Below are 22,139 nucleotides of genomic sequence, written 5' to 3'. Positions count from 1 at the left end.
TTTTCTTTCCTTCCCTCTATTGTCTTTAAGAGCCCAGTTTGGTAGACCTTCTGCCTGACATTCCTGGAGACTGAAATCCTTCATTTCCCAGCAGAGGGGCAAATTACCCCATCTCTTCTTACCCCTATACTCCAGCTCTCACCTGGGCAGATGGAAATCTCAAAAGTGCTCAGCACTTGTCCCAGCTCTGCTCCCTCCCACAAGTAACAAGGGTTGCTGAGTTTTTTTGTTTTTGTTTTTGTTTTTGTTTTTTTTTAATGTTTTGGGTTGGAAGGGACCCATCTAGTTCAACCCCCCTGCAGGAGCAGGGACACCGCTAACTAGATCAGGTTGCTCAGAGCCCCATCCAACCTGGCCTTGAATGTTTCCACGGATGGGGCCTCCACTACCTCTCTGGGCAACCTGTTCCAGTGTTTCACCACCCTCAGTGTAAAGAATTTCTTCCTTATATTCAGTCTAAACCTACCCTGGTTTAGTTTAAAACCATTATGCCTTGTATTGTCACTGCTGGCCCTACTAAAAAGATTTTCCCCATCTTTCCTATAGGCCCCCTTTAAGTACTGAAAGGCCGCAATCAGGTCTCCCCGCAGCGTTCTTTTTTCCAGGCTGAACAACCCCAACTCCCTCAGCCTGTCCTCATAGGAGAGGTGCTCCAGCCCTCAGATCATTTTTGTGGCCCTCCTCTGGACCCGCTCCAACAGTTCCATGTCCTTCTTGTGCTGAGGGCTCCAGAGCTGGACACAGTACTCTAGGTGAGGCCTCACCAGAGCAGAGTAGAGGGGCAGAATCACCTCCCTCGACCTGCTGGCCACGCATCTTAACCTGACTTTCTGGGAACTCTTGTTGGAGTAGTGTTTTGATGGAGGAGGAATATTACTACTTGGTAGAACTTCATGTACTCTTGCTTTCGTATTTCTGCTGCTGCAGCTTGTCTGCTTCTCTAATCTGATATATAGTGACGGCACACTCTTGAAATGGTAGTATCAGAGGAAAACCGGAAATGTTTAGTACACAGAAATACGAAGCTAAACTAGAAGGGGAAATGTACTTTGAAATTTGGCACAATAGTAATTCCCAGTGATGTGTTCTATCATTCAGGAAAATCTGTTGCATTTATTTTGGTGCATAGTGTATTGAACATGATTTCTTTAATTGTTTCCAGAGGTTTATAATGTATTAATGGAACTAAAAAATGGAAAGGAGCCATTTGCAATGTATTTCGCGTTTTTTACACAAAACTTGTGAGAAATGGTAATTTTGAAACGCAAAGCCTCAATGTTATATTTTCAGTTTGGCATGATTTCATTAGAGAGCATGACTTCAGTGATTTACGCTGGGAAGCGTTTATGGGCAACTGAAGAGGGAATTGCTGTTCCCTCGCAGCGGTATGGGATCTCCTCGGTGGGCTGCTCAGCTCTGCAGCGCCTGGTTGGCGTCCAGCTGGTCCGTGCACATGTGCCCCCCAACTTGCACATCCACAGCCCTGGCTCCCGCTGAAGGGGTGCAGGAGGGAGAGGAGGATGCTGTTGGTCTGTCTAGTCACGTTCCCTGGGAGAGGGGAGGAACCGTTGATGTGGATTGTGTGGTGTGTCGGGAAGAATGGAGAGTGTTGTTAGGAAGGCTTCTTTGTGGTACTGCCCTGCGATAATTTGCGTAGGGCATTCGGGATACAAAATCCATGGGAAAATGGGTTTTATTCTGATACTCTTTGTTAGTGAAAGCCTTAGCTTTTGTGTTGGGGTCGAGCTGAGGTGGAGTTAATTTTCCTCATAGCAGCCTGCATAGTGCTGTGCTTTTTATCGGTACGTAGAAAGGTGTTAATAACCCACCAATGTTTTGGCTGCTGCTGAGCAGTGCTCGCATAGCATCAAGGCTGTCTCCCCAGCATTACCCCCCCCACACACCAGTGGGCTGGGAGGGGGCAAGATCTTGTCGTAGCCAAGACACCTGACCCAAACCGACCATATGACTTCAGCTCAGATACAAAAGCTATGGGAAAAGGAGGAGGAAGGGGGGCATTCATCTTTCATGACGTTTTGTCTTCCGGAGCAATGGCTTTGGACACTGAAGCCCTGCTTCCCAGGAAGTGGCTAATGGGAAGTAGAGAATAAAATCTTGTTTTCCTTTTGCTACTGCGCATGGCCTTTGCTTTTGCTTTTTATTAAACTGCCTTTATCTTGACTCATGAGTTTTTTTTTCTTTTCCATCTAATTTTCTCCCTGCCTGTCCTGTGAGGGGAGTGATAGAGCAGCTTGGTGGCACCTGGCATCCAGCCAAGGTCAAACCATCACAGCTTTCAAATGGAAAATAGTGCTACCCGACTGAAAGAACAGTAATAATACTCAAGTGTCGTGTACAACATCCAATTTATTAACTGGATTTCATTGCTTAAGTGTTAGGTATTAAGCATTGATATAATTACTGATGTTCTCAGTTTCTTCAGCATTCCAACCTGATGAATGTGGCAGATTATAGAGCAGGGTAATTGTTTCACAGTTTGCAACTGTACAGAGACTATATAACAATTTTTTTGTTTACTAGTGATTTTTATTTGCATTCATAGGACTGGAAAGTAATACAATGAGAATCATGATTTCTAAAAATCCTGAACCACAGAATATACCCCTTCCTGTGGAATTCTAGAAACAACTTCCAGAAGCTACAAAGATTTCAATTCTGCATTAGCTCTGCTTACTGAAAACACTACAAAAACATTTTTGCTCTGAGACTATATATTGTTATTTATCTTCAGTATTCTTACTTCTGTCCAGATATTGATGTATGAAACAGCATCTAAACTACTTATTTTCTTCTCTTCCAGGCTGCTGAATCAGGAATAATAAAAGTAAAAACAATAGCTGCACGGAACAGTGATATTTTGGCAGGTAATTATTTGCAGTGCAATGGGAAAAATAAACTTGGGTTACAGATCAAAATGTTGAAAAGATGTCTTGGATTTGTGTAATAATCCTACTTGTCTTGTAGTGTGTGCTATATCAGTGTTGCTTTACTTTTGGGCACTTAGCAAAAAGTCCAGTGGCATGAGAATTTCTTAATACTCCTTCTGTTTCATGCTAGTGTACTGATGCTGAGGAAGGTCTCCTTTTTCAGTTGTGGCTCTACAAAATTAATCATCTGCTTAGAAAAATAGCATGAAACGCTTAGACTCCATATTCTCAATGTTTTATTCACTCTCTATGTTCACCACAGCTGTTGTTGAGTGCTCAGTGTGGAGTTCTGCAGTATGATCCTCATCTGTGTGTTTAGTATGAGAGTCTAGCCTTTGGAGACTTGTACCTGGCAGGCAAAAATCCATCTTAATCTGAGACAAGGTCATTCAATTTAAGATGTACCATTGCCTTGAGGGACAGGAAATATCTTGTGAGTTGCAGCTTTGTAAGTGCTTAAAATAGTATCTCTGACTTTCTTCAGCTTTATTAAATAGCCTGTAAATTGATGGCTTCTTGCCAATAGCTGGTAAAGCCTTTGGCCAATTTGAATATCCCTGTATTGATACTTGAGTGTCTACCCAGCTGTAGTCAAAATCCTTAAAATGCTAAATTATTTGAAAGGTCCAGATGAAATAGATGTAAAACTATTTATTGTTTTGAGGTATGTAAATCAGGTATTGGTAAGGAGGCACTTTCTAGAATTATTTGAAGTAGCAGTACCACCCCTCAGTATTTCACTTTAATGCCTCTTTTTTTATTTGTTTATTTTCTTTGTTTTTACTGCTGTCATGAGTGCTGACATAAGTGGGAAAACTGTGCCAGGTAATGTCAGCTATATCAAAATACACAAATGAACAAGAGAAATCTCTAGTTAGCCATTTGGGAAGCTGTCAACATTCTTTGGCATACTACTGTGTAAAGAACTTTATAATTTAGAAAGCTAGTTTGTAATCCTGCAAAATTCTTTGGTTTTTAATCTTCATTTCAAGTGAAGAGGTGAAAGATCATTAATTTTGGCCATGGATAGGCAGTCTTTTATCTTTTTGAGGAAACACTTTGTGGTAGTTGGTCAAATTCCATAAGTACTTTTCCTTTGGAAGGTTTAAACTAGAATATAGATAGTCTTTATTTCAGTCATCAAAAAAACTGCACAGATTTGTTGTTACAAGGTTTGGAAAACCATCAGGTTCTTAAAGTTATTTTGATTAGTTAATCTTTGCTAATAGGATAATAACTTTTTTTCCCAGTAAGAAACCGTGGAACAGAGGGCAACATGTACTTTGCCTGCACATTATCCAACATTCCACAGTTTAAGCATGATGCCATTACAGAGTACCCATTCTTTACAGACTCTTGTATTTTCTGAGGTATCAGTTGTAGCCTAATCTTGTAGATAAGTTAATGTCAAGATCTCTTTTGTCTCCTATGTGCTATTTACTTTTTTTTTTTTGAGGAAGATATTTTGTATGCTTTAGTAATAATAAAGCTGCAAAATGCTACTGTGATTTTGAAAACTAGTGAAATAGATACTTTTTGACTGCTAGATGATTTAAACTGTCATTTTACTACAATAGATAAGGACAACTGTATCAGATTGTTTTGAATAAGCTGACCCGATGCTTTCTTAAAGCATTACACTGTGTAGGACTATAATTATTAGAAAAATAGATGCAGTCTTAAACTGACAAATACACAGAGGTAATGATGAGATGTGTTTAACTTGCCAGAACTCTGAGATCATTGATCTAACTTCCTTTTTTCTCTTGGAAAAGTTAAGTTGAGCAGTTTCAAAGTCTTCATTCTTGGCAGTCTGTACATGCTTTATAAGTCATTTATGAGGACTTGAGTAATTCCAAAAGAGAAGTCAGCTTGTGCTTTACATTGCAGGACATAAATGTGAGAAATTATTTCCATGTGGGTCTGAGATGTGCAATTCATACTTTCGTTTTAGAAGTTCTAAAAAATTAGAATTATAGTCTTGCTGGTGGAATGAAGGAGTAAGTTTTACTTCCCCAAAACTTCTTTTTTCATGTGGCTCATTATGATAGATTTCTTTTTAAATATAATCTTACATAATTTTGGTAGCTAAATGAAAGCAGACCTGCATATAAGAAATTTTTTGTGTGTTTTAAGACTGAAGCTGATATAATGATATAATGATCGGTACCAAAGCAGATCTACGAAACATTAATTTTTCAGCTTCCTAAAGTAAAAATCCTTTTATGGCTCCTGTTGTGAGATTATTGTATTTAATGGATGGTAGGAAAAGCACTGTAAAAGGTTTAAATTTTTCTTTGTCTTGTTATCTATTAACTCTCATGCCATTTTTGCCATTCAGAACTTTTATCATGATAGTCTTACATTAAGGATAAATGTTTTGTGGTATCTTTTTAAAAATTTTGCTTTCTTTTTCCTGCATGATGGTTAGAATCTAATGGCAATTCAGAAATTTATATGAGTGAAGAAGCATTTGCGCCCATGTTAGAGTGAGCTCTCTGGGCTCTATTGGCCATGTGTTGTAGGTGTTCATAGACTATAAAGGCAGCTTAGACATCTAGCTCACATGTAGGCACTGACAACTGGATGCCTAAATTACATGTCTTAATTGGGAACAAGCTTCCATTTTTGATGAAGTAGCCAATGTTTTGGTTTTAATTTGAAAATCATGGAATGTTTCATAAGAGTATGGGTGGATATGGTTTATAATCTGTATTTTAAAAGTAGGTTTATTTGCCTCATAGTTAAGTTAAAAAAACCTGTTGAAATCAAAGCAGATTGTTAAACAGGCAGTGAACCTATGTGTTCATTCACATTTATGCTGACATTATAATTGTTTTTGATTAGGCATTTGGTGCAAGGTCAGCCTCTGTCAACTCGATGTAGAGCCTGTACTGGCTCTGGAGAGGCTGACGAAGCTATGGACTGTATATGTGTTAATATCATCCTGTAAGAACTATTACCTTACAGAAGGTTGGCATCTGTAGTTTATACTAGCCTATTCTTTTCATAGAAACTGGTTAGTCATGTTAGTTAGTACTTCAGTTGAAAAATATCCCTAAAATATGTTTTTGTAGCTTTTACCTCAATGTTTCATTTTTTTCCAGATCAGTTGTAGTGACATTCGTTAATAAACCCTCTTGAGAGCCAAACTTCAAATTGCTCAATAAAAAAATAAAATTGATCATGTCTGCGTTTTTATGTGAGAATGTATTTTTTGTTTTATTTGTGGTAAGATCTGTGCTCTAAAAATGTCTGTGAAAAATTTTCATGAACACATTTCTCTTGTTGCATATAGACTAAAACGTGGTGCATGACATTCAGTGTAAGAACACACATTGAACTTCTGTGAGGAAACTTTTAATATCTGAAATGGTGATGAGCAGCTAAAATCTTTAAAAGTTTGCATGAATCAACAACCACACCTGCAAACAGAAAAGCACTCATCAATCAGAGTCACACTTTCCTTTCATCTTTCAGAAGTATTTTCTTCATTTTTAATTTTATGAAGTTTATATCAGATTTCTAGAATTACTTTTATGGGGAAAAACTTTTTAAAATGTCAGTGTGGAATGTTGTATTCATTGTGAAGTTTTTTTCTCCTAAAAAAAAATAAAAAAATTCACAAATCTTGTGTTTTCTCCGGACAAAGTTTAATTTTAAGAAGCTGCCTTTTCTCGCTAAAACACTGGTTGAAAAATTAACAGTCAGGTGTACGTATGCAGGGTACAAACAGTCCAGTTTCTCCTCCTGTTTTGTCGGTGGCATTTTGCTATTCCCCTTTGTGCTGCGTGCTTTGATGTTTTCCTCTGTGCCAGACTTTGTGTTGCTTTTGAATTTGGTGCCAAGGGGAAGCAAAGCAGAAGGAGAAGGCTACCAGCCCGAGGCTGGTCACGACTGCAGGGCCGGAGAAAGCTCTGGAGTGGGCAGAACCTTACAGCTTCTTAGTAACCAAATGGACTCTAAATGGCCGGTTTGGATTTGGAAAGAGAAAGTCACTTGAGTATGCAAGGGAGAAGGTGCTTGAGATTTGAGCCCCAGCCGGTGTAATTGTGGAAGTGAGCTGTGGCAGCCCGGTGTCTGTCTTCACTTGGCTTTTCCCTGTGGTGCATGAGTAAATCCCAAATTTCCAAGACTGGAGATTGCTTTTTGTTAATACGTATGATTAACAAATTTTGCATTGTACTCTTGAAAGTATCAAACATTGACTGCTTCCATCTCTCTCTTTGAAAGCATTGAAAGAGAACAGCTCAGAGGTAGTTCAGCCTTTTCTAATGGGTTGTGGAACAAAGGAACCAAAGATCACTCAGCTGTGTCTAGCAGCCATACAGAGGCTCATGTCCCATGAAGTTGTTTCAGAGGTAAGATCAATCTTTTTATAAATACATAAATATTTCAGTGTGAGAAATCATAGAATGTTTTGGGTTGGAAGGGACCCCTAGAGGTCATCTAGTCCAACCCCCAAATACTGGCCTCAAACTGAAGGTGAATGCTTTTTTTTTGGGAGGCTGTTTATTTTACACTAAACATAGTTTGCAAAATATTTTACTCATATCTGTTTTTAAAAAAATTGTAATTTGAAAGAAAACCTTTTTGACCATGAAAAAAGGAAAAGAAAAAAGAGGTGAGGAAACATTAGTAACTTCTAGATGGAAATTAATGAAAATTCAAACCAGCACATTTAGTTTGCATTCCTACACTTCAGGAACAGAACATATAATAGTCCTTGATAAATATAATTCTTAAGGCGGCATCCACAAAATTTACTCTGTGTGATATCACTATGTATAATGTTTTTGTTCCATGTCGCTTTTAAACATAAGAAAAAATGGATGCACATTTCATGCAACTGTAAATGTCATGATATATTGTGGTACACTAATGTGTTAAAAAGCTGGTGGAAATAATACTGTTAAAATATACGTTCGGTTGTGCTTTCATAATGTAAAATTACACTGTTTTTTCTCTGATATAAATGAATTTTCAGGGTAAAATATCTTTGTACTGTCTGTTCTATATTTCCAAGTAGAAAATTAAGTACATACTTTAATTTGGACTACACATTAAGAGATTTCTGACATCAGTTCTTTAAAAATATTTTGGGAAGCTTGTGACAAAGAAATTGTTTTTATGTTCTCAATGTAGTCATATAGTATAGACAAACAGGCAAATTCAGTTATGATATGCATTTATGAGTGTGCTATTTGTACATATGTATACATGATATACCAGTATGTAAACATCTTAATTGTTGGCAAAAAAATGATTTCTTTGTAGGCTGCAGCAGGAAACATTATTAATATGCTTTGGCAACTGATGGAAAATAGTCTTGAAGAACTTAAATTGCTTCAGACAGTTCTGGTACTTCTAACAACCAATACAGTTGTGCATGATGAAGCACTGTCCAAGGTAAGAATTTGTTAGTGCCAACTATAGTACTTCAGATACCCAAGAGGAAAATCAGGGAGAAACTTTACATATGAAGCGTTTGGAAATAATGGAAGAGGAGGGAGCTTTTTTGATTCTGTTGTGTCCCTGTTGTTTTTGAACTGAAATTAGAGCACATAGCACAGTGTAAGCTCTCACTAATAAAGCAAATATTAGAAGAAGCTGCCTGCCACCCTGCCTTAAATCTCTATCGGAAGCGGTCCAGTTATTGCTCTTTCAGTCAGAACTGAAATAACTTTTATTGCATAATTTTAAACATGTACCATTTGGGATATTATGTTTCAACTAAGCCAAAAAATAAGGATTCCGGTCCGTTTTAATCTTAAGTTACAAGATACTTTGCTTTGAAGGAGCAACATTGTTTACCCATCTGTGAATTGTGAAGTTCTGTTTAAAGTAAGTTCCTCTCCTAGATTATATTTTATAATTTTTTTGCTTTAACTTACAAGATTTTTTGTTTTTAAACAAATAATTCTAAATTGCTGTCTTTATTATGCTTCACCTTCAGTGTATGGTTTAATATCAGAGCATGGTGGGGTGGTTTTTTTATTTTGGTTTTGAGGGGGGGTTGAGAGCGAGAATAAAATTGAAGACTCTCTTTGAAGACATTCTGTTTTGATGGAAGGTTTTCAGGGTTTTTTTGCTTCTGATTTTAATGAAGTAACTTAGCTGGTTAAACATGTGGATATTAAAGTAATTATTAATCTACTTAACCAAGGGAAGGAAAAACACGAAAGGAAAACAAATCTAAGTTACAAAGGTCTGCTGAAGGCGGGAAGATAACGGAAAAGTTGTAAAACCTATAAATGGCAGAATATAAAATGGCTGAGGATTGAATGGTTTGTCAGTAGGTTCTTTTTTGACTTTTCAGCTAGACCTTTCGGCACAATCTTGTTTCTTTTGTTCCAGATAATGCTTATTTTCCAAATGAGGTGCGATGTTCTGAGGCAGAAGCATGATTTTTGAAGAAAATGGAAATACTTTAGAAAGTGGGATTGTCAGTTATTAACTGGGTGGCAGATGTTCTTTAACAGCGTGCAGTGTTGTTGTTTGATCAAGTTTGAATCTAGGCTCTAGGAGGAGACAGGTGCTGTTTAAGTCCACCATACCTTTCCCTCCTGCGTCTCATCACTTCCCTCATTTATTCTTCTTCCCCTGCCTCCATAATACTCTCTCTCTCCTCCCCTTATTCTTGGGTTCTTGGTATTTACATCCTATTTCGCTTACCTTTTTTGTGTGTGTCTTCCAAACACATTTTTCAGCATCCTTTATTTGTTCATCTCTCTCATGTCTAGAAACTTTCTACTTTTGGACACCAACCAGAAGAGCATGTGGGCACAGCAGTGTCAAATAAGTAGGGAAGGTCTTTCCCAGCACGTCTTCCTCTTGTCTTGTGTCCTGATCCAGAAGCATGCTCACATAGTACGATTACTGGAGAATCTAATTGCTGTACTTCTAACAATTTCCTTAGTGCACATTAAGCTCTAGTATGTTTAGAAATGTATTGTCAAATTTGGGCAGGCTCTGGCAGGAGTAAGAAGAAAAGATTCCTGACAGAGCAATATCCTGTACAATTTCTTGGTGTTGTCCAAGGCCTGAAGTTACTAGAGTTTCTCAGTTAACCAAATAGAAGCATTATTTGGCATGGGTAAAATGGTGCAATGGTTTGGTTTTTTTCCCCACAAGATTCTTTTGAGAAATATCTGCAAGGTGTTTTGGTTTTTTTCCACATTGAAAGGTTCTTAGAGAAAATCAGTTTGAGCCAGACTGCTTGTGGCAATTTGCATATTCGTTTTTCAGCTTGACTGATTTAAATTAAGAAAATTACTGGTAAACCAGATTGAAAAGCCCCTTAATACAGGCACTGCTGTTAGATTAACCTAGAGAATCATGCAGTATCTTCTGAAAGTCAGAGGTGTATGACTGTGTTGTAAAATTTCTAACATCTGAGCACAGTCCATAAATAACTTACAAGAAAAAGAAGCAAAAGAAAATTCCAAATCTTGTATGGCTTAGAGTATGTAGTGCTGTGGCCGGGTGTGGTTGAGGTTCATGCAAGTGCAAGAACACAGAATCAGGACAAAAGAACAAGAAATACAGGTTTCACTACGTATACAGATGTTCATTTTCAAAATTCATTATAAAATAAGTAAGTATTAAATTATGTGTTAGAGGTAATATGAAATCCAATGGGAAGCAGTATTCAGGTCACTGCCAGAACAATGACACATTAAAATACACACCTTAGAGAGGAATAATAGCAGTTGAGGAAACACAGTTGTGAAAATATTGTGATTTAATGTAGGAGAGGAATGGCATTTTAGCTTTGGAGTTGACTGACCGTTCTGTGATTAACCAAATAATCCTAATGTCCTTTTGGCATTAATATTCATAAAAGTTGTTTTATGTGGTTGATTACTGTGTATTCTCTGTATGACGATTGTAGTTTTATTGGCACATTGAAATGTCTTCAGTTAATAGCACACTTTGGGGAGGACTACTAAAGAGGTGTTTGGCTAGGGTAATCCATAAAACTTATTCTGGTTCTTCATATTTAAAATTATTAAACCAGGTTTTATTCAGGCAACCTTTTGACAAACTGCAGTGGAAAGCATTCATCAATCAGCTGTCTTGACTCTTAGGTAAAAGATGAAAATATGTTGTTGTAAGGTGATTTTTTTTTTTTTTTTCTTTCAGGCAATTGTACTTTGTTTTCGATTGCACTTCACAAAAGATAATATCACAAATAACACTGCAGCAGCTACAGTGCGGCAAGTAGTTACTGTTGTATTTGAGAGAGTGGTTGCTGAAGATGAACGATACAAAGGTGGGCATACTTCTTACTCTGCTTGCTTGTATTAACCTGTTTTTAGGACACACATAAAATGTTTATGTTTTTTCAGATAAATAAGTAGTAAGAGGTCTACAAAAGTTATAAAAAACCAACCCCACAGACATTATTCATTTTTACTGTCTTTTATACATTTATCTGTATTCAAAGGAGATTAAATCCTTAACCATTGTGTTGGTGCAAGTCAGTACAGCAGTATATGAAACCTAGATTTTTTTCAAGCTGCAATAACTGGTCTTCAGGTTAGTATTGTGAAGGTGTCATTTAAGATGAAGATAACTTAGCTTACTGAGTGTGAAATACATGGCAGTATTAGTTTTGAAAAGAACTTCTTTGGAAAGAAAGGGTTGGTATTGGTGATCCTTGGTTATTTAATCTAATGTTTATTTCTGTAGACATGATAAGTTGCAGAAGAATTACCTGCCCATTCTTCCAGAACCTTTTTGTAAGAACACTTCATGCATACTTAGTTTTCAACAGTTCCTTTCTTCACAAACTGTTTTTTGTTTTTACACAGATACTATTGACCAGCCAGTTGCAGTTCAAGGAAATAGTAACAGAAGATCTGTCAGTACACTGAAGCCATGTGCTAAAGATGCATATATGCTTTTTCAGGTAGTTGGGGAGCATATATTTATACATTTGCAGTTATGATTGGGTGCTTCCACATCTCTGTAAGAAATTTCAAAAATTTGCTGTTGACATATTGACAAGGTCCTTAACCAGAGCCTCAGTCTTTATGTGAATTTATTGTAAATGGCAACGATGTTCTGTATCCCAGGGGGATGATTGGAAAATTAAGACAAAGAGGCGTACAAAAATGTTTTACTATAAATCTTAAATAATAGCTATGCATGCATGTCTGCATTAAATTTAAGATTCTTTCTTCTGTGAGCCAAACATTGCTACTATAGTTCAGTCTTGCTTCTTGTGCTTGGTATTGTATATTAAAGTTGAGTATGCAATGAAAAGTAGTAGTTGTATTCATCACACCGATAAAAATCTTCTTGACTTGGCAAATTCGCTGGTCTTGAGATATTTTTGAGGGCAATTGCTACAAGGATACCAGAAAAGTTTAAAATGTCTTTTACAAAGTTTTTTTGATTAGTAATTTATGTAAAAGAAGTATTTGAGGAAAGATTATGTTGAAATTGGAAAATTACTCATTAAAAAGGAGGGAGAGAGTGTAGATTTTGTTGTAGACTCAGAAAACTTATACCGGTGACAGGACTGTGCAGAGAATGTAAATGTTATTGTGTTTCTTTTTAAGGATCTTTGTCAGTTAGTTAATGCTGATGCTCCCTACTGGCTTGTGGGTATGACAGAAATGACCCGGACATTTGGCCTTGAACTTCTTGAGTCAGTCCTCAATGACTTTCCACAAGTGTTTTTACAAGTGAGTAGTTCTTGGAGGGAAAACAGGGCTTTTGTTCACATGTGTAGAAAAATTTACACTTCATTAACTCTTTAATTTAGTCTGAGTACTGCTTTTCAAAAGGACTTGCAGCTTTTACATGTTGGGTTTTTATGATAGAAAAGTACTGTGTGCTTTTTGTCTATTTTTTTCTATTCACATACACTTCATTTGTGTTTGTGCACTTCGTAGAGCACATTGTACTCAGTTTCACTTTTTGTTTTGCCATTTATATCTCCTCCAAAGAGGCATTTTCTTACCTTGCATGATTTATGACAGCTCTGTAACTTAGTTTGTGACATTGTTATTTCTACAAAAACATTAACTTCACCCCACTTGCAAAGCAGCAGAAATGACAACAAATGGTGTACCTCTATTGCATATAAATGCACCATGATTCTACAGTAACACATTATAGCAGACAATAACTAAATTAAAAAATTACATATATAATAAGTGATGTATTAGCAGCCAATTTCAATTTGCCGAATACAAGAAGAGGGGTGCATGGTATGAACCCAACCATGTAATTTCATCATGTTTTTTGGTAGCTTTACAATGCTGTATGCTGTTCTTCCTTTTCATTTCCTGAGCATATAATTTATACCAAGATTTACATGACTTCAGAGTGCTTGATCATAACAGTAAATGTAAATAAGACGCATAAGCAGAGCTACTGGTAGTAATTAAAGAATATCTGCTTATAATTTGTTCTGTTTTCTTTTTCAGCATCAGGAATTCAGTTTTCTTCTTAAAGAAAGGGTATGCCCTCTTGTTATAAAGCTCTTCTCCCCAAATATCAAATTCAGGCAAGGTTCCAGCACATCATCTTCCCCAGCACCGGTGGAAAAACCATACTTCCCCATCTGTATGCGTCTGCTGAGAGTAGTTTCTGTTTTGATTAAGCAGTTTTACAGTTTGCTGGTAAGAATATGTTCAAATATTCTTCATGCAATTTTGTTTTTCTATGTATATGCCAGTACTCTGATCAGTAACAGTATTAATTAGTTCTTGGGAAGTGTTGGTGTATACAGAGGGAAGAAAGTCTAAATATTCTTTTCCTCCTATGTGTATTTGTGTTTTCATGTATTCTACATGTATGATTTTATTAAACATGGGCTTGTATAAATTCTCAGAGTAGATTAGCTGTTGTCTCTTCTGTACCTGACTTTTTCAGTTAAGGTTTTGGGAACCTTTTGATCTTCTTACGTTGTTTGCCTAGCTCTAGATAATGTTGATTGCTGTGCCTTGTTAATAATTGCTAAGAGGCTTTTGACTTGTGTTGCTAAAGCTGTTAACAGAATGTGCATAAAAACACGTGTTCAGCTGTTCTTACCTCCTGAATTTTAGGTATTTGCTAAAAGAAGATTTCCATTTAATTTGTTTACTGTAGCACATGCAAGAACTTTACTGCAACGTCTGTAAAGAATTTAACTCCTTCAATGTGATTACATATGTAGTATTAGCTTGGCAAAAATATTATGATCATCAGGTATGTTTTTTGTGTAATTTTGAGTAAATGCTTGTTGAAGGGGTTATTTAGATCCTGTGCAAAACATTCTGGGATAGGACTCCTAAGATGAAACATGTTTTTTGGAGGAAAATATTTTGTAGGAGGCTTTTTCTTTTAATGTAATGGCTATAAACTGTATCTTTTAGGTGACAGAATGTGAAATCTTTCTGTCATTGCTGGTCAAGTTTCTGGATGCAGACAAACCACAATGGCTAAGAGCTGTTGCAGTAGAATCTATTCACAGGCTTTGTGTGCAGCCTCAGCTATTAAGGTATTAAATATATTGAGTTTCACTTTCACATAAAACTTAAGAAATAGTTTTATTTTTCTTTGGTGGAAAATGCTTCCTAAAACATTATAAATATGTACAAACTTAAATGCATAAACTCTTCAAGATAATTTTTTATAAAGAATTAGGCAATGCATATTATCCAGGAAGGGCTTGAATTATAATTATTTGAGTATTACAAACCCTTTCTGTCTTACCAGTGTCAAAGGAGCATTTACCTAAAACTAAAGTTTATGATCCACCTAAATATTTGCAGTTAAAATGTGCTTTTAGTCTACAGTTGGTTGGGGGTCTGAGGGGGGGGCGGCGGGGGAAGTTGCTGTTAAAATATGCTTTTAGTCCCTAATTTGTCAAATATTTGTTACATTTTATAAAATACTTTCCAGGTCATTTTGTCAGTCATATGATATGAAGCAACATTCCACTAAAGTTTTCCGTGATATTGTGAATGCACTGGGGTCCTTCATCCAGTCACTATTTCTTGTACCAAGCACAGGGAACACATCAGCAACACCAAGCCAAACTGGTAAAGACTTGTCCTTACTGTAATTTTAATTTTCTAGCATTTTCTTGTAATAATAAATTCTGAATTGATTCAGTATGTATATTTAGCTTTGTCCATTACTGTACTTATGTGTTCGTTGAGGTGAAAAGCTAGCGTGGGACAAACTAATGTTTTCAGGTCTGGTACAACAGGAGATTTTATCTACCTGTATTGTGGGGAAGATGTAGCCCCCAGTAAGCAGAGCAGTGCTCCTGCATGTGTATCTGCTTTCTACAGCGACCAAGCTCCTTGGTTCACAACTCTTCTGAGGGAATTATTTCTAATTTCTGACAGCCAGGGTTTTGGCATTTCATTAGGTCTATTTTTATTTCTATAAGTAGAAACAGTCTTCCTGTTAATGCCTTTACAGGTGTTTACGTATGAGTTAAGGTTCTCTGCTTCTTCCCATGGTTCTGGAAGCAGATGCCTCAGGAACAAACAACACAAAAATAATTTCTAAGGGTGTCTTTTGACGTGACTTCTTAAAAAAGATAATAAACAGATAAACAAAGTAGAATTATTATCTATCATACCTACTATTAAATTAATAAACATTACAAAGCCTGGTTTTAGATTCACACCTTCCAGGGTTCACTCATGAAGTCTGAATTCCAAGTTGGTGTTAGCATTGATAACGTGAAGAAATTTGTGTCAGTAGCTGTTCTTCAATAGCTGTCTGTACGGAAGCAGGCAGAGCACTTCTACTAGTGTTATTTCTGGGTTAGTTTAATCCACTTAAGGTAAATCAGAAAAGCACTTCTAATCGTGTTAACACGCACATATAAGAAGCCATTCTAAAGTACTCATTCACCTGAAAACTTACATTTTGCCTTCATGGGAAACAGCACTGCAGTAGGGTCATACCCTTAGTGTTGCTGCTGTTTCTCTGGCTTTTTGTTCCAGTTTTTTTTTCTCCTTTACCTTTTCACTTCTTCTTTCTGCTTGAGTGTTTATCATGTCTCTTTCTCATGCATTTATCTTTCTGCCTGTTTTCCTCCTATGGCTATACTCGAAGACCAGATCAATGCAGCATAATTTTAAAACTGAGTCTCCTAATTATAACGATAGTCCTGTCATAGCAGGCTCTTACGCACCTGTAGTTGGATTTTTAGCCTCAGTTTTGCAACAAGCCGGTTGTTTCATAGGAGAAGTTGAAAGCTGCATCTGCCTAAGTTTTGTGTCGCTTTTATTATACTGGTGTAATGTAAGCCTTTTTACCACTTTAAGGAGTGATGTTGATATAAAAATAATTGTGTATGTCTGACTGCTCAATGGGATCACAGAAAATGACACCAGTGTAACTCTGTATGTGCTAGTGGCAGTGTTTGATTAACTATTTCCATTTAGCAGTATGATTTTGTTGTTTCAACCTGTTAAGCTTTACTGTGTTAAAGTGTATACATAGGCTTCTGTGTGTATTCATATTGCCTAAATTAATCATTTAGTCTCTCTACATATTAAAAGCAAGCACACCAAAATGGCCATTATTACACTGATGTATTAGGTGCTGTGAGTCACCTTCTTGGGGACTCTGCCCTTCTCTCCCCATTGTCTGTACAGAGAGAGTCTGAACTTTGTGATACCTACTCCTAGTAAGTATACACCTCCTTCTATATGTAGGAGGTGTATATATACAGCATTCCTTGCCCTCTTATCTGCTTTTTTGCTTTTTAAATTGGAACCAAAATTTGTTCCCTCCTAGCTGTTGGTTGGCACATTGTCAGCTCTTCCCTGATGTGGTTTGTTTTCCTCTACCTTGGCATGGGACAGATTCAAACATTGCGGTTCTCTTTGAGTTTCTTCATGTGGCTTTTGCATTTCTGATATATTTAAAGTTTCTGGTGATCATTGTCTTGGAATGATTAACTTCTTTCCTAGTACGGACTTCTAGATGCAACTATTCAAATAACCCATAACTTTAAAATATCAGTCTTTACATCACTAAAATATATATCCTTTTATCGAAACCGTGTAAGTTTAGGTGTTCCATAGAATGTTATGAATGCTGCTATACGTTTCACAGAAACATTTTATTCTGACTGAAAGTAAGGAAGTTGGCATCAATCAACTGTGCCTTTTAAATTAATTACTTTGCACATAACATCATGTTTTAGACAGCAGAGGGAGCTCAAAAATAGTTTTTTGTGTTGGTGGTGGTTTTTATTATCAAGCATTCTCAGATTAATCCGTATTTCTCAATTTAAAAATTAAATATAGAAAAAGGATGTTTGCTGATAACTAAAATTAGATCGGTTAATTTTATCACTTTGTTTTTCTGAACAGGAAGCAATGCATCGGGGAATACTGGCTCAGCACAAACGAACCCAGGAGTGCTTGGAATGGGAGGAGGTGCAACTGTATTACCTGCCTTTGAGTACAGAGGCACTTGGATACCTATCCTGAATGTAACAGTACAAGGCAGTGCTAAAGCTACCTAGTAAGTACTTCTGTCTTTTTGAAAATGTATGTAACAAATATTTTTATTTCCAACTTGATGGCTTGAGGATTTTTTTTTTAATTAGTGTATGTTGAGGTCTTCATTTCATGGGCATTGAGGTATATTATGGATTTTCTTTTTGTTGGTGCCATGAAGTGTTCTGATTTTTCACTATTTTGTCTGAATGCTCTGGATTCTGATCCAAATATCCCCTATGGCTTTAGCATCTGTTGGATTTTTTTTTTTCCTACCATACTTTTAGGCCTCACTAACAATAATATAACAGTTTTAGACTGTTTTTTGCTGAGTTGTGTAATGGCAAACATTAGGGGCATTAAGCAAATGGGACATCAGTGGGAGTGAAGAACAGCTTTCTTACACCATCTTTACTGTATTTACAGGTTTTATTGAACAGGATATTGTGGTATATGACCTATGTATGAAGGTTAGACTGTGAATGCTTCTTAGAATGACCAATTATTTTATCATGACTTGGTATGATGGAGGTTGTTTTCTCAGTTTAGAGCTGTGAATACTACATTACTTTCGAAATAGTGGAGGTTTTTTTCATGTCAGTCATGACCATTGAGGATCAATCTCTTCCAAATTGGAAATTATTTGTACAGCCTGTGAAATTTTGGCATACTAATACTCAGTGAAATCAGCAAATAGCCTGTATCTCAATATTTTTTTAAGGTGGAAACTCCTTTATCTGCTTTTGAAATGCAGAGGGACAAATGCATCCTCAGATTTTAGTAGTTCAACATGTATGTGTTGACTTGACTTTTTGTTCCAGTGGTCGCCATGAATGTTATTTTAGGTTACCTGACTGTTCTCAGGAAATGCAAATTTTTAACAGAAGTGGATGAAAGCTAATCATACTTTGACCAGCTACTAAAGCCCCCTGCTTTTCTTCCTTTTTGTTATTTTCTGTTCTTAACTGGCTCAAGGACATTGCAGCCACCATCATATTCTCCTGTGCTGCTCTGAGCTTGCTTGTGTCTTACCTTTTGATCCCTTCAGTGACTATGATTCCCTCTGAGTAATTTTTGCATTCTTTTTTTCTTCTGTGTAAGATCATGGAATTGTTGCTAGCATGTCTTGTCAGCAGTTTTTTTCCTATCTTGTACTTTTGTCTGTAGTCCCTGCATGTAAGAAGATGACTAACTGTAACTGTCGATTTGGGTCACATCCTAGCACTGATTCTCTCCTATTGCTGCCATTAGATTTTCATACAATGGCCACATCTTATACTTTTACACAATTATTTAATCGGAGATACAAATACAGAGCTAGCAGAGGCCTTTTTGCCAGTGTGGGCTTGTCTCTTCCCAGACCAATATGCCTTGTCTTCCTCTTTACATGAGAAAGTAAGTGTTTTTCAAAGGAATAGACGGACTATTCCAGATTTGTCATGGCCATTCCCGTGTAACTGTAACAACTCACTTCATTTATTCAGTAGTGTGCTTTCCTGTCTTTGAAAGTGAGAGTACATGACCTCTACCTCACAGGTATGTTGTAACTATAAAACCCATTAATAATTTTAATTAGTCATACATATATACACGCTTACTGTAGATAGAGGGTGAAATGTTGACCATTTGATTTACCTATACTGCCTATGCTCCTAGGTATCTAAGGCAGCCATCTTCAGGAAATTAGAGGTAATAACTGAAGTGTTACATGTTTAGGAGAAGGAAAATCCCTTGTGCAGAAAAGAGTGGTGACACTACAGTATAAAAGTGTCTTTGGTATACTGTAGCTGGAATGCCTAGCCTTTTTAAGAGTAGTTTGTAGAGCAAATGATGAAATAGTGGTTGTTGGGGTAGCAGGTAGTTTTTGTAACAGACTGTCTCCCCTTGTGTAGACACTGCTGCATGGCAGCTACAATCTGTTTCCTGTTGGATTTGTAACTCAGCAGTTCTTTATGTGCTTTTAAGGTAAAATATGAAGAAAAGTGGCAGTGAGGCTGCAGTTCCGGCACAGTGATGGTTTAATTGCATGGTTTTCAGGAGTGAATCATGTAGACATTTCCTCTTTGTACAAATAACTTCCATTGTTTACCTGTGCATGTAGGTGATGAATGTTTTGTCATACATTATCTAGCTATGACAGGCTTTTCCAGTCATATGGGCTCAAAGATAACAATAATGGAATGTCTGACTTGTTCTCAATTTGGTATAACTATATTCACATTATCATGACTTTCTGACCTATTTCCTCTGTTGTTCCTTGTGTTTTGCTGACGAGATTCTGTCGCAGTGGCTTTAAATAAAATAATAATATAAGTAGAATAATTCATTCAGTGATGCCTGCTTATATGTGTTAATACTTTAAAATATTTATTTGCAGATCTAAATACCATAATCAGGGTTTCTACCCTTTTGTTTACTGTTTTTAGTGACTCATTTACTTTTTTTCTTAATGACTTTGCCAAGAAGGTTATTTTCTTGAGTTGCTATAAATCTTGAAGGATGGTACTTGGGGCCTGTTTGTACTTAACATTTATTTGGAATCTTGGTTTTCTATTACTGTTTTTAATCACAGTGGTACTGTTACACACTTATTTGTTATGCTTTCAACTTTTTTAGTTTGGAAATGCTGGACAAAGTAGAGCCACCTACGATTCCTGAAGGCTATGCCATGTCCGTGGCGTTTCACTGTTTACTGGATCTTGTCCGTGGTATCACTACCATGATTGAAGGGGAGCTGGGAGAGGCAGAAACAGTCAGTCAAACCACAGCAGAGACAACTTCATTACCAGCACAGTCTTCAGAGCATCAAGACTTGCAGTCTATATCTGACCAATCAGAGCAGGAACAAGGTATATAAAATACAGTAGTTTTACATAAAGCAGGATTGGAATAGTTCACACTTTGTTGTTTAAATTTATTGTTTCTAAATCGTGTATTAAAACTTCTGATGAAGTGGGGGTTTTGGGGGTGTTTTTGTTAACTGTACAGCAGTAGTATCTCAAAAAAATATCTGATGTACTGCTATCCTATAGCACCTTAGCCACAGACTCCTTCCTTATGGTGTATTAATACTGGTTTACATGTATGTATGTGGGATGCAAGGGAGAGGTAACAGGCATTCTATTCTCTAGAACTAGTATTCTGTCTCCTGTGTCCTCAATACTGCTTACCACTGAGATCCAAGGTTGCAAGAGACAACATGACAACCTGAGAAACGTGGCAGTTACGACCGCATTAAAAGAGAAATGTCTTTCTAGTAACGAGGCAAAAAGATATTTTAATGGAGAGGTTTGAAATAAGATGGCAGTCGTTAAGGAAGAACTTCTTTAAAAGCAGAATAGGAACCGAGGCTTGTGTTTGTGCAACGTGTGAGGAGTCTGCGTGTGTATGTGAAGAAATGCTGGGCTTTCAGGAGTGGTTTGGGGGGCGGGAGGGATATCTTGGGGCTTGGGTTTAGGGTTTAGGGGGGCTGAGCTGGTGGCAGGAGGGAGAAGAGGGGGCTTTGTCCCGGGCGCGGCTCGGGAGCGTGGCGCTCTCCATGGTGCTGCAGGCAGCAGCGGCAGAGCCTGGAGCATGGTGTGGTGGGGTGGTAGACCTTTAATTTTTTCCTGATTAAATCAACGAAAAGGAAAAAATATGGAGAATTACAAATTCCAAGGGAGAGTATTCTTCCTTCACTGCAAAATTCCAGTGAGTTTCTTGTCCTACATTTATGCACTTCTGAATGATAATTTTTACCGACAAAGATTAAAAATAGCTATAGATACCTTTGTAATATTTTTGACAGGTAATTTAGAATAAGCATTGCCTCGGTGACATTTTCTACTTTAGCAATGTTACTTTAAATGCAACTGTTTAAATGGTACTGGTGTGAGTGTGTTTGTGTGTACACATGTATGTATCTGTGTAAACATATATATAAAACACACTTAAAGGGTGCAGTAGCAAGCATTTTGTTTGTGATATGTTTGAAAGTTATTAAGTAAAATACTGTTTTTCTGCTATAAACAAGTATATGTATTTCTTTCAAGTTAGCAGAGCTGTCTGGGAAGAAATGGTGAATGCTTGTTGGTGTGGTCTTCTGGCTGCTTTATCCCTCCTACTTGATGCAAGGTATTTGGTCTTTCATTTCTCTTGATTTTTCAAAGATGATATTCCCAGCTATATTTTGAACTGACTTTTGATACCGATCAAGTTAACAGTTGTATGAGAGAGCGGTGTTCATGGCACCTGAGCAGACAGGTTTGTGGGTTAGTGATGGCTAGACTGAGTGAGGGTCTGTTAAAGAGTAAATGACACAGAAATCTCCAGAAGTCTAGCATCAACCTTTCATGTATTTTAATATAGAACAAGTAATTACATTTTCAAAGGCTTGCATTTAAACGATTTAAATTATTTTTATTCCTTTCTACTTTGAATGTTTCAACATATTGAAGTGATTCTACCCATGTCCTGATTACTGTTGATAAGAGACTGAATAATGTCCCGGTACTTGTTACTACTATGCAGTCTTTGAAGTGGAAAAGCTGTTTGCTAGGTAATAACTTTGGTAACTTAATTGGCTCTTTCAAAGAGTCTTTTATTATCAAGCACCATTTTCTGAAATTAGTGTTAAATACCTCCTCATAGTCTTCTTTGTCAAGTCATTCAGAACTAAAAACTAATTGTATAGAAAATGGTTCTGAAGAATTGTGTTGATTGGTTATGCCTGCTCTTCAGT

At 36.9% G+C, this 22,139-nt stretch overlaps 1 protein-coding gene across 6 annotated transcripts in view; it reads left to right on the top strand.

Moving 5' to 3' along the window:
* The first annotated feature begins 2,824 nt into the window (after positions 1-2,824).
* The window catches only part of MON2 (MON2 homolog, regulator of endosome-to-Golgi trafficking), a 67,909-nt gene continuing 48,594 nt past the window's right edge, over positions 2,825-22,139 (top strand). For all 6 annotated transcript variants that reach the window (XR_004841309.1, XM_035889361.1, XM_035889363.1 and 3 more), the window contains exons 1-12: positions 2,825-2,885; positions 7,182-7,309; positions 8,226-8,357; positions 11,094-11,223; positions 11,765-11,862; positions 12,518-12,643; positions 13,391-13,585; positions 14,321-14,445; positions 14,850-14,989; positions 17,291-17,444; positions 20,036-20,268; positions 21,451-21,532. Coding sequence is in view for 5 of the 6 variants with exons in the window: in XM_035889361.1 (XP_035745254.1) it covers positions 7,223-7,309; positions 8,226-8,357; positions 11,094-11,223; positions 11,765-11,862; positions 12,518-12,643; positions 13,391-13,585; positions 14,321-14,445; positions 14,850-14,989; positions 17,291-17,444; positions 20,036-20,268; positions 21,451-21,532 (1,502 nt within the window). In the remaining variant the exon portion in view is untranslated. The remainder of the gene's footprint in view (positions 2,886-7,181; positions 7,310-8,225; positions 8,358-11,093; positions 11,224-11,764; positions 11,863-12,517; positions 12,644-13,390; positions 13,586-14,320; positions 14,446-14,849; positions 14,990-17,290; positions 17,445-20,035; positions 20,269-21,450; positions 21,533-22,139) is intronic.

Source organism: Egretta garzetta, unplaced genomic scaffold (assembly GCF_000687185.1).
Source record: "Egretta garzetta isolate BGI_Z169 unplaced genomic scaffold, ASM68718v1 scaffold502, whole genome shotgun sequence".
Taxonomy (NCBI): Eukaryota; Metazoa; Chordata; class Aves; order Pelecaniformes; family Ardeidae; genus Egretta; species Egretta garzetta.
The sequence above is the reverse complement of the archived record's forward strand: the minus strand, read 5'-3'. Positions and strand labels throughout refer to the sequence as shown.